This window comes from Nymphalis io, chromosome 8 (assembly GCF_905147045.1).
Source record: "Nymphalis io chromosome 8, ilAglIoxx1.1, whole genome shotgun sequence".
Lineage (NCBI taxonomy): Eukaryota > Metazoa > Arthropoda > Insecta > Lepidoptera > Nymphalidae > Nymphalis > Nymphalis io.
Window position 1 is genome coordinate 10,438,196 of NC_065895.1, and position 13,173 is coordinate 10,451,368.

Genomic DNA, 13,173 nt, shown 5'->3' on the forward strand with positions numbered 1-13,173 from the left:
TTACGCGATCAAGTGAAGACAAAGCGATTGTGGTACGTTATTATCGTTAAAGCTACAGTCACATGCGTAATTAAAATTAAGAGTCAGAAGACACGTCCACACCTGTGCTTCTTAAATGCATATAGATGAGATGTAACAAAAAAAATTGCTTTGGTATTTTCTATAAACAAAGTGATTTAATAAATTTACTATACTCTATTTTCAAGTAGCTAATATAAGACATTCAATTAAACAAATTATTTTCATCATATCTACATTTTTATAGGTAAAACTATAACACTACTTTATTTTATGATTAATATAAATAATTGGTGGTAGTTCTTCACGCAAGGCCATCTCTTGTCTGAATGTCACTATGTTTATATATTATTACTTTTCTATATGTTCAATAACCCATTTTCTGATTTGAAGAGTGATAATCCTTCATTTTTAAAAAGTTCTATAGAAATTGGTATATATAACAATTGTAAAGTATGACGCGAGCGATGCTACGAGTAAAGCGCTAGTTTATTATAAAAAGGAAAATGTAACATGCATAAATCCTGTCAAAATCTTCCTTGTATTTATAGTTAGTGTACACAAAGCCTTAGGGAGCAATTAATACTGAAAGCTTGAGCAATTTAAAGATAATAAGTACATATCAAATAATGTTTACGCTCTCGGCAACATTCTGGCACGCCCAGAACAATTAGATATGAAAATACTGGCTTAATTTAAACTTTGTAGGATTATATATTTATAGACATACATAGGTAAAAGATTAAACGTAAGAAGTTATGATAATTCGCTAATGTAATTAAAACAGAATTATTACTACTATTTATTTTTTTGTAGTAGAATATTTTACTGATAATGTCCTGAAACACCTGATTCGGCCATGGTGGCAAAAATCAATATAGATTACCCAACTTTTAAGCCGATTTTATTATTTTAACAATTAGATCCTATGGTTGGCGGCGCATTGATTTTTTGGCGACAATTTTACATCAAATGTGTCCGAGTTATAATTTAGCCAAAACATGAAGGGGGCAGTCAAAAAGTAATACGTCCTTACATATGAAATTGGTTGGCGTTTTGTACGGGAGGAATATAAAGTAATTTTTTTTTGTAAGATACATTAATTAATCAAAGTATGCACCGTTGTTATCTATGCACTTTTGCCATCTCATAGGTAGTTCATTGATCCCTTTACTAAAAAAAACATGGGGACGAGAATCAATAAACTCTTTGAAGGTGGTTTGGACTGCCGCATCGGATTTGAATTTTTTTCCTTGTAAGAAGTTCTCCAAATTCAGGAAAAAATGGTAATCTGTTGGAACAAGGTCCGGGGAGTACGGTGGATGTCGCAGACATTCCAATTGTAGCTCATCTAACTTAGTGGCATAAAGCAGAAGTGGCCTAGAGCGATTGACCAATCTCGGTTATTTAGCAGCTAGTTCTTCCTTCATGGTTTGCAGTTGCTGACAATAGATATCTGCCGTAATCGTTTGGCCAGATTTTAGAAAACTGTAGTGAACGATACCGGCGCTAGTCCACCAAACACTCACAAGTAACTATTTCTGAGTCAATTTTCATTTAGGGCAGCCTTTGGTCAAGGGTTCAGCCATTGCGACGAGCGCTTTCGATTATCGTACAGTATCCACTTTTCATCACAAGTAATGATTCGATTTAAAATCCCTTCATTATTGTGTCGGTTGAGCAAAGTAACACAGCAGTCGACGCGTGTTTGTAAGTTCGATTCACTCAATTCATGAAGTACCCATCGTTCAAGTTTTTTTATTTTCCCTATTTGCTTCAAGTGGATTAATATAGTTTTATCACTTACCACGTAGCCTGCAGCTATCTCTGAAGTGCTTTGTGATGGATCCACTTCCACAATAGCCTTTAATTTTTCATTTTCCATTTTGGTCTCCGGCCGTCCTCGGGGTTGGTTCTGAAGGTCAAAATTTCCAGAACGAAAAGGTTGAAACCAAAAACGTACCATGCTTTCTTTCGCGACACCAGCGCCGTATACATCATTGATCTTTCGAGCTGTTTCTGCAGCACTGGTACCACGGTAGAATTCGTACTCGTAATTATACCGATATTTCATGTTTTCCATTTAGCGGTAATAAGCGACGCCAAAGAAAAAAATAATGAGGAAAAAACAAATGAATGACTATTTTCAAAACTCAAATGTACCAGCTGAATGAATTTATACATTTGAATTTGATATTTCAGATCAAAATGGTCAGTACGACAAAACGCTAATTTTATATGTAAGGGCTTAATATATAGACTGTACAAAAATTTGTCATAAACTGTCTTTATCACAGTTGATTGAACGGCTAAGCGCAAAGCAATTTGATTTTAAATAATAATAAAAAATATTTTTGCTTCTGTATTACACCTATAATATAAATTACATAATTACTTATATTCGAAGGTATGAATTATGTATAATATACGTATTATGATTTGTGCATAAAAGTCGTAGTCGTATAACTACGGGAAACAGGCATGCATTATTTTCTATACGCCCATACTAAACACTAGGTTGATGGGAAAAGAAAATTCACACGCAACGAATCAGTTATGTCTAATTACTTCCTATCTGATCAGATATAGAGAGCGTTGGACTTGGAAAGTGAAACAACGAGATTTGCGCTAATGCCTATTAAACTTTCACCATTACTTTGGGAGTATAAAATGGTTAAAGCCTTCTATAACGTTTTTAATCGAATAAGTAACATTTGTGATTTTAATTTTATGTTTTAGATATGATTTGAAATGGACAATATGCTTATAAACATTTTAACCAGATTTTATTTTGTCGTTTTCTCGATTTCATTTACAAGTTAGAACAAGCTTTATATTTATAACTGTTGAATAATTTATTTTATGAGTCTCTAACATTTAAACCATTTTGATTGCGCATTTATATTATATGAATACGTATGTTTAATTATTGATTATATAAATATCAATTTAAAAATAAATTAGATTTAAATATATCAGTTATGTTTTTGTATTTGAAACACTTTTTTGATACTTAGGTATTCCAAAAAATTTAAGTAGTTAAATATAATATTGCATAAAGCTAATATTTTTATGTCCGTTACGAAATGTCATGCATACCCTTTTAAGCTATATAAATTTGTTTAAGAGTGACGTTACTGATTTATTTGCCGGTTTTTCTCAGTAGAATTTACATTTAGAACTGGTGTTAAATTTTTATGTTTTTAAAATCTGTAACACCACGATTCAAAAGTGCTTATAAGAGTGATAAGAATGAAAGATAATAGTGATAAAGGATATTTTGATTTTTGTTTAATTTCGGATTCGGATTCGGATTTTCGACACATGTTAAGTAGTACATTTCATAACAAATCGAATATAAAAAGGTACAATGAATACAAAATTAAAGCTCAATGTAAACAGATGGCGCACTAAAGTGTTTGTGATTAGAAGAAATTGGTGTGGTCACGCAACACCTACTAAAGAGTACGCGCACACCGCGTTTAACATCGTCCTAAAATATCAAAATAGAGTATCTATTCAAGTAGGCTCTTACGACCTCTTAAGAATTTATTTAACAAAGCTATCATGTGCCTAATTGAATGGTTAACATCAGCTTAAAAAAAGAATTGTACCGAGAAATTCTTATAGATTTTTTTTATTTGCTTGTAGAGTCTAGATGGCCCAGTGTAACTACAGAACTGCACCACTGAATTTTCGTGTTTAAAATTCATCACGTGCTCGCGTGTCGAAGAAAAATATCGCGAGGAAAGATGCATGTGTCGAATAAAATTTCACGTCTATTTTACCAACCCACATTGAATATTTGGTAGAATAAGGTTTAGAGGGGAAGGCTCTAAATAAGAGTAAGTACGCAACAGTACATTATAAATTTAGAGACATTTTTTTTAATGAATATAAAATGGGACAAACATCCATTCCTTATATTTAAACTGTAAGTAAAGAAATAAAACCTCTTTTTAATATTGTCTTGTCTCTCCTTTGTCGCGCGACTGTCTTGTCTTTTATGTAAACAATTTATTCTGCTTTAAGTAAGTCAGTCTAACGGTATTACATTCTAAGAAAAATGGTTAGCGATTTTGAATTCAGTTCAGAATATTAAGAAACCTACGACTATGTAATATATTTATTTGTTAAATATGTTGATTTTATAAACAAAATCTCTCAAATACTCATATAAGGTAAGAAGATTTATTTATACTATAATTTATTATAATGTTGCCAGTGAGAAAAAAGACCAAAGAATTTTTCGAAGGGTTCATTATGAACTGGAACATATATTTTAAAAGAATAAATAAAATACATAAAGTAATATAAGTTGAATATAATTTTATTACAAGCGTAAATAAAAACCAATATACTAATTACACGTGGAATCTTATGCTTCTAAATAAAATAAAAAGTTTAATTTAATTTACTCTAAGCTTTTTTAAGCAAATAAACTTTTCAAAAATGGTTTATCCAAAAAAAGAATAGATCAATGCCTTTAATGACAAAATACTCATAGTAAGTAATTGTTAGCCTCTTTTCAATAACACTTTGGATTATTCATATTAGAATACAACGTAAGTGGGTTCCGTGGTGATACCGCAGCTATTGTCGCGGGTAGAGATATGGAAGTAGCCATCAATGCCCCAACTCCGTCCCCATGAGTTTTTAACGATCCAATATGTATCACCTTCGTACTCCCCATATCCTACTAAAGTTACTTCGTGATTCAAAGCTGATGGATTGCTGAAAATAATTTTAAAAGAAATTTAATAGGTAATTTTTTTTTTACTTGGAACATATTTCATCACAATAGACCTTATAAAATGTGCATATTTCACACATACAAAACGATGTTCCTATCTTTTTCGTATTGTGTGTTCATATATCGATCATCGACGTTACTGTACTTTTTTTACATATTTTTTTAGTATTACTTGTTGTTGGTCTAGTGGCTAATTCTCTTATATCTAAGATTCGAATTTCAGGTTGGATTAATAAAAAGTTTTTATATTTGTCTGTCATGAAATTCTTAAAAATAGGCACCGTTTACGCTTCCGTGCCTTGCAAAGTTTGTGAAGTCATTGGTCCAACGTTTGAAGCCTCTCCTTTCGTGTCGGATTGCTGTCCTTGTCGGATAATTAGAGTATGTTGTCGGAGTATGAGCATGTATGTATGCGCAAATACTTTGGCCCTGGGCAGTGGCTATTCTCTTATGAGAATGAGCGTAGTGAGCAGAAGTGGGTCATATCACAATCGGAGGACATCATCCTCATGGTTTGTAATTCAATTATTTTGACAGTGTCCGAGATAGTTAATATTTCTTAGTACCAATTATTGTATGGCCGAGATGGCCTAGTGGTTAGAACGCGAGAATCTTAACTGACGATCGTGGGTTCAAACCCGGGCAAGCACCACTGAATTTTCATGTGCTTAATTTGTGATTATAATTCATCTCGTGCTTGACGGTGAAGGAAAACATCGTGAGGAAACCTGCATGTGTCTAATTTCATTGAAATTATGCCACATGTGTATTCTACCAACCCGCATTGGAGCAGCGTGGTGGAATAAGCTCCAAACCTTCTCCTCAAAAGGGAGAGGAGGCCTTAGCCCAGCAGTGGGACATTAACAGGCTGTTACTGATTATTGTATAAATAATCATAATATAAATACACACCAATTGGGATCGTAAAAGATTCCACTGGTATATGCTATAAGCATATCAGTGGCATCAATGGAAACAGATAATGGTCCATGGTTGATCAGAGCTACCTGTAACATAAAACAAAATTACGTTCTGTATAATATGACTATATATTCATACTCTTTGCAGCTCAATACTTGGCCCTCGGAGTAATAGTTTTTTTGTAAAGGTTTATTTGCTTCTTTTATTTCCATTGGTGACGAAAAGCTGGTCCAATTTTCGCCCAGCGAATTGGAACAGCAATTCAATGGTGAAACGTTGTCAGTATTCTTGACACCATTGCCAGCGATTGTTTTGTGTAGTATTTTTGTTAAAAAAGTTTTTTAAAAGATATTTTGATAGAATAATAAGTGTGCTGTTCTATTTTACCTTCAGAGCTTCAGTACTAAATGGAGTAACATCTGTAAATCCTTTGATAGGATACGTTTTCGTCATATTTTGAATGCGGCAGAAACCATCCTGTGTTGTTAAAAATGCATTAGTAACTAAATTTATTAAAAATTATATATATTCAATTATATTTTAAAATTATAATGATGAACTTAATTTTATAAATAATATTTTTTCAAAATAAATTATACTTTGTTATTATAAGGGCCGTATTCCTCTTCTGTAGGTAATCCGTATTTCATCATCCAGTGATAGGCACCAGTATCAGAGCCACCGTTGCATCCAGAGACACCGAAACTGCAAAGGAATATATCTTAGATCAATTAAAAATAGATTTAAAAAAAATGTTTATAATAAGTGTACATATTGTTATTTAGCCTGAAAAATATATTGACTGTCTAGCGATGTGAATGCCTCAAATTCGGTAATGATGCTGTGGAATTGCCGAATTCTTAATAAAGGGAAGTAGGCATATTATGAGTAACTTCTTCAAAAAGTTTTTGTGTAGAGTTGTTGTTAAAAAAAGTGTTAACGTAAATTATGACCAAGTTACCCCCAAGCGCAATCTATGAGGGCCTGATTAGCAAGTCTTAGGAGCCGGCCACCGTTGTTTCGAGCTAAAGCGCCTTCTACAGCACTTGTTGTGCCCATTGTCCAGCAGCAACCGCAGTCTTCTTGATCTGAAATCCATATTCATCTTTAATAAACGTAAGTTAGACTTGTTAAATTCGCCACGTGGTAGTAGTCATAGTAGAATTGAGCCTTTATGCCAAAGTGTGGGTGTTGTAAAAGCCGACTTATGAAATTTTCATTAAGCGCATCGTTTATTTAAACACACAAAAAATGTTGTCACATATTTAGTACTAGTTCATTCACTTTAAACCGATATACTACTTACTAAATAGTTACTTTGATCGACGGTTGAATATGTAATGAGTGGGCGAAATCCAGGCTTGCAGAAAACCTTACCACCAAACAAACTAACAGTTTATTTACTAACAAATAATGAAATATATTAGACGTAATGTTTTAAACAATTTTCATCCTCACCTTTGACTGGTGATATTACGCCTAAAAGTCTTAAATCAAATTCCTTCGGTAAAGTCTGAGATATTTTTAACAGTTTCGATTTTGTGTATGGAAATGGAACATTGCCAGATTCCCCTTCCTTGCGTCGTTGAAGACCTTTCCTTCTTCGCATTTCTTCTGGAGTTTGATCGGCAAGTTTATTAATGCCGAGGGTAAAAGTGCTGTCTTTATTATTATGTTCTTGGATTAATCTGGAGAAAAAATTGTCCTCAATAATATGAGTCTTATAACTACATTTAATTGTATATAGGAATAGTCTGTAAATGTTTCACGGCTTGACTCCTTAGAGGAGAATATTTGATGCTTATTTCACCACGCTGTTTCAAAGTGGCTTGGTAGGTTTGGCAGATTCGATACATTCGACATGGATAAAATTTAATGTGTTGCAACCACTTAACTTTCTTGGCTCTTGCTTAAAACATTAATAAATTTGTGAAATTTATTATTTAGTAGTTAATAATTGATATACCTTAAGTTCTTTTCGAAAATTTTCCTTCGTAATTCATGTTCGCTTTCGTCTTTATACTTTCTGGCGTGTTTCTCTTGAAACCTATTTGAAAATAAAAATAAAACCCTTAAAATCCTATTACCATAATTTTTTTGTATTTTATTAATATACCTTAATGTATGGAATCTTTTACTTTTTAAGTCTTTTTTAATTAATTTAGCGTGTAACGATGGCGCTGACATATAGGCCAATATATAAAAATGTATGAAACTTACTTTGTAAAAACTCGATCCACGTGTGTTTTATCGTTGATATCAATTAATGTGTTTTCAAAGTCCTCAGAGTCGGTGCAATTATCTAAAATAAAGACTCACTATATAAATCTTTCAAAAGTAATGGTGATTACTATGATTCCTACCATAATAAAGTATTTCTTTTTAAATAACATTTTACTTACAAAATCCTATTATAGATTTTTATACAATATTTAATTCTGTTATAACCACTACTATACAGTTAACATCTAAATAATAATTTAATTTTAAGATTAGACATGAAGTCTTTCGGTCTTGCTAATAAACATTCTGCAGCTGACTTCTCTTTTTCTGTCATAACTAAATATGACATTTGAGAAAAGAAGACAAAGCATCGCATAATTATGAAACTGATATGTATGGTTATAAGTTTTGAGTAAGCAATATTAACCGCATAGTGTTAAAGCAGTTTGATAAAGAACTTACACTGATCAACATCGAAGACACTTGAGCTTACTTCGGACTTATAATTAAATATAATCCACTGACTACGTTTTTTTAAATTACCCAACCACGAATTATACTCGAATTCTTCTAGCCTGTTGAAAAAAGGAATCTATTAAAAAAGAACAATATAACAATTATCATACTCAAAGTTCCTAGTTTCCAGAAACGGTAGCCAGACATGGCTTCGCCCGCGTGTTAGTGGGAGGAGGCTATTGGTACCATAAAGCCTTTTCCGTACCCCTGAAAACGTGTATACAAAATTTCATGTTGCTCGGTTAAGTAGTTAAGACTAAAAAGCAAAACAAATAAACTGCAAAATGCATTACTAAGGATAATAGTAATATTAGGATATAAATAAGCTTTTGAATCGTCATGTTTTAGGATTGGATTGATTGTACATCGGAGTTTTGCGTAGAATGTTAAATAAGAGATCATGTGTTTGTGTGGGTGTTTAATACCTTATATATAAGGCATTACCTTATGTCTATATTGTTAGGCTTAGTATGTTTACGAAATGAAAATAGCGGTTTAATAGTTTAAATAATAATAATTATTAATAATAATAATGTCCTCCAGACCGATTTCGGCCACGGCGGCCAATCTCAAGTGAGATTAGCCAACTTCGCAGGAGATATTATAGTGCACAAGTGTGTGCGCAAACACAGGTGCACTCTCTATTCCCTAACTCTCATAATACGATGGGACGGCAATCCGACACGACCGGAAAGAGTTCAGGCGCAGGACCAACGGCTTTACGTGCTTTCCGAGGCACGGGAGTGTACACACTTCCAACTTCCAGGCTCCGGGCTGCTACTGAGAATTTTCTGACAGAAAAACCCAATAACTTTTTTATTGGCCCGACCTGGGAATTGAACCCAGGACCTCCGGGTCTGCGGCCTTATATCAAGCCACTAGACCAACGAGGCAGTTAATAATTAATACGCATTGATTTAATCGATAGCTTACTTCACAGGTATCCAAGATGAACTATTTCTATCCAAGAACACCCAGATATATTTTTTCGTTTTCTCATTCAGATCTTCATCTATGTACTGAAATTTTTCTACTTCCCCCATTTCAAAAATATCCTTGCCTGTTAAATGTAATTAATATAAATACAATTGCTAAATAAGTAAAAAATATGTAGTTATGAAACCGATTAATAAAGGTATTACAGTTATTAGTATAACAACACACATTATTTTTTATCGTGTAACCTTCCAGGGATTTTAAAAAATGTTTTTGTTTTATAGTCCGTATTGAATACATAATATTATATCACCATAGCACATGACAAGCAATATGTTAAAAGCGTGTGTACGCAGCTTCATCGCTTACAGCGACGTTTTCCGGAAAACTTTTGGGAATAAAATTAAAATATTTCGCAGTAAAATAAAAAAAAAGAATTTATTTTTTAATTGTATATGTAATGAAATAGTTATATATTAAGGCTTAATGTTGTAGTCAGTTTTTTAGTATATAACAACTTTTTTTTAAAAGAATCTGTAGAGGCGGACTATCATGTGGGCCACCTGATGATAAGTGGTCACCAACGCCTATAGACATTAGCATTTTAAGAAATATTAACCATGGCTTTCATCGCTAATGCGCCACAAAATGTTTCGAGCATATTTGTTGTAGGTAACAATAAAATCAGCAATTGAGCCACCTTACAGTAATTGGTTATCACCTCCAAGACGTTGGCACTGTAACCACCAGGCAAATTAAAACTTAATTGCAAACCGTGAAAAATATCACGGTTTCTTTTAATTAGAGTTTACAAAAGATTTATAATCATTTATAATCTTACAGTTCTTAACTAATAATACTTGCCAGCGTGTACGAAGTCAGAAGTAGATGGCAGAATGTCTATCAACTCGATAGGCTCGCTCATTGAACCTTTCGTTTTTAGACAAATAAACTTATTAGTGTACTCTTCCGTAGTTTCCGGATGAATCTACAATAGAAAGATTATTAAACGCAAGGTACAATTATGTACGTATTTTTTTTATATATACCTCGTATTGGACACCGTAGCTCTTTTTCTTCCTCTTTACAGAAATTGTTTTTTTTGCACCCTTATTATAGTCAACTCTTGATTTCCTGGTCGTTCTCCTAAAAATAATATAATTAATATTTAATGTTAGTAATTTTTAATAAACTTGCATAAAGTATTTTATAATTATAGCGCATTTACGCATGTAATCCATACTATACAATATATAATATAAAGCTGAAAATTTGATTACCAGCCACAAGCTTGATTTAAAAAAAAAACAAACATTTTACGATTGATAACCCATTTATTGATAAAGAATAGACTACATAAAATCACGGTAAGGCCCATGGGAACGGAGCAGTGCGGTTCGACGCTGATGAAACTGTGCGGAACATCTAGTATGTTATAAGATGATAAGAAATGTTAATATTGTTGATTTAGTTTTCATTAAATCAGAATTATAAATACAAAAGTATCCTGTGTCTCTGTTTGTTACGTCATCAAGATTAAACCATGATATGAGGATTTACGAAAAAAAAAACTTGACGCTGGAAGAGTCAAGGGCAACCTATAGTACATGCTTTAAAAGGGAACAGACCTTAATGTTTGTAAAGGTGTAATTAAATATAAAAATTTCTATGACGGAATTTTGTTGAATGATCAAAACTGTATAGATTGCGCAATTTTTAACATTGCCAAACAAAAAGTTTGAATAAAATGACTAGAAATTATTTTTGGAACGATTAATTTGAAAATAGAGCTAACTGAGGAAAATATAATATTTATATATAAACTCTTTGCTGAATGATTACCTTATTAAATACATTTATCTATATATATTTTCATATATGGTTTTATAACATGCTAATACTTGCCAGTATGAAATGTCTTCAACTAAACCGGAAGTGAGCGATAATTTTGTAGCTTCAAAGGAGTATTGCTTTGACCATTGCAGCTCGGGAAGTTCTTCATCTTGTACTGCAATATTAAAAAAAAAACATTATAATAATAGCTTATATATAGTAAATAATAATTAAATAGTGAATAAAGTCTTCCTTTACTTTTTAAAGTCCCTTTTAAAACCCCCACGGAAAAAGAGGCGGATGTTATAAGTTTTACGTGTCTCTGATGATTGAGTGTTCTTAGCTATATTATTGTTTATTATAACATCGTATTATTAAAGAAAATATCATCATTAAACAACATTTATGAGTAAGGCAGTTATAACGTAAGTCTTTTAAATTAAAAATTATTCAAGTCGTTACGGGTTGTATATTTATAATGATTTAAATATATATAAAATTGTGTTAACTTTTAATTATATAAAAACTAACTCACCGGATTTCCGAGCCGATGCAACAGCGAGTAAAAATAATATTTTCAATATGAATAAAAACATTATGCCTTCCTTTATAATGAAATAACCCAAAATTACCTATTATATACGAAACGTAATCAGTTCCAAAAATTAATTAATCGCTCACTCTGTATACGGATTTAATATGGATAAGCATGTGATTTTTCAATGATATTATTCATATATATATAATGAGTAAATTTAATATAATTATTTTAATTATAAAAAATGTTAATTATAAAAAACAGAGTTATCGCTAGCGTTTCTTTAAGAAATTTATTCAAGGAAATTAAAAGAATGATTGGCGCCTTTCAATATTACATACATTTGATAATGTGATGTACGTTATTATCTGTGTAAAGATATAAAAAAAATTCTAAAAGTTGTTATGTACATACTATTAATACCAACATTCGCTACTTACGTCTTTTACCCGAAAACACAGGTTTAATAATTCTTTTGTCGAATAATGTATAAAACAGGATCCCAGAAAACATTAAGAAATGTTTAAATTTTAATTAAAAAAAATAAACGTTTGCTTGGCTTAGGATATTATTCCTAGCGCGCCCACTTCGAGTGCGCTCGAGGCGTTGAAGCGGCAGGAACACCGGAGGGCTCTTGCGACGTGGCGCGACCGTCTCTGTGAAGAACGGTTCGCACGCAAACGTGTCGTTGGAGCGATCCTGCCAGCCTTTGAAGCCTGGATGAGACGAAAGCAACGAGTCACCTTCCGACTTACGCAGGTAATGACCGGTCACGGTTATTTTGGAGAATACCTGTGTAAGATCGGACGCGAATCGACGGCGATGTGTCACCACTGTGGCGCGGACCGGGACACCGCTCAGCATACGTTGGAGGTGTGCCCCGCGTGGAGTGCGGAGAGGGAGATCCTGGTTCGTGAAGTCGGACAAGACCTGTCCCTGCGAGCAATCGTGTCGGCGATGCTTCGCAGGGAATCGGCGTGGAGGGCCGTAGCCTCCTTCTGTGAGACCGTCATGGTTCAAAAGGAGACGGTGGAGCGGGAACGGGGAAAGGCCGATCCTGCTCGGCGGAGACGACGACGGCGTCGTCTCGGCCCTGCCATAGCCCAGACGCCCGGGGCTTAAAAGTTAGGGCGTAACCCTGGGGCCGTGGATGCGTGAGGTGGGGGCCTCACGTGTCCTATTTCAGACGGCCCTGTGGAGGACGGAGGTCGCGCTGCAGTACGAACTAGCGAGGAGTGAGGGGGGGCGAGATTCGCCCCCTGATGAGAGCTCCGCCGAGCCATGAGTGGAGCAAAGCACGGGAGAGGCCGCGGATGCGTTATATCAACACGATCCCGCAGCCTCTCCGACCTGTTCTGAGGACGGCCATCGCAGTGGTTTTAGTGGGTAAGAATCCCACATAACCCGGTTCCACCCCCATAGAACCCGGGTACCT

The 13,173-nt window shown here is 33.8% G+C and overlaps 1 protein-coding gene across 1 annotated transcript; it reads right to left on the reverse strand.

Annotated features, from left to right (window-relative positions):
- Positions 1–4,332: 4,332 nt before the first annotated feature.
- On the reverse strand, positions 4,333–11,826 carry LOC126770005 (digestive cysteine proteinase 2-like). The gene is made up of 14 exons (XM_050489106.1): positions 11,736–11,826; positions 11,273–11,375; positions 10,417–10,513; positions 10,232–10,355; positions 9,365–9,491; positions 8,378–8,490; positions 7,913–7,994; positions 7,659–7,739; positions 7,151–7,380; positions 6,654–6,780; positions 6,292–6,397; positions 6,080–6,169; positions 5,684–5,778; positions 4,333–4,752 (listed from the first exon to the last, which is right to left on the reverse strand). The coding sequence occupies exons 1-14, from the start codon at positions 11,794–11,796 to the stop codon at positions 4,572–4,574; spliced, it is 1,617 nt and encodes a 538-aa protein (XP_050345063.1). The 5' UTR covers positions 11,797–11,826; the 3' UTR covers positions 4,333–4,571.
- Between the last annotated feature and the right edge of the window lie 1,347 nt (positions 11,827–13,173).

Coding starts and splice junctions, on each gene's coding strand:
- LOC126770005 (XM_050489106.1), bottom strand. CDS start 11,796: ATGTTTTTATTCATATTGAAAATATTATTTTTACTCGCTGTTGCATCG. Junction 11,376..11,735: donor TGCATCGGCTCGGAAATCCG/GTGAGTTAGTTT, acceptor TTAATATTGCAG/TACAAGATGAAGAACTTCCC. Junction 8,491..9,364: donor TCATCTTGGATACCTGTGAA/GTAAGCTATCGA, acceptor TTTTTTCAACAG/GCTAGAAGAATTCGAGTATA.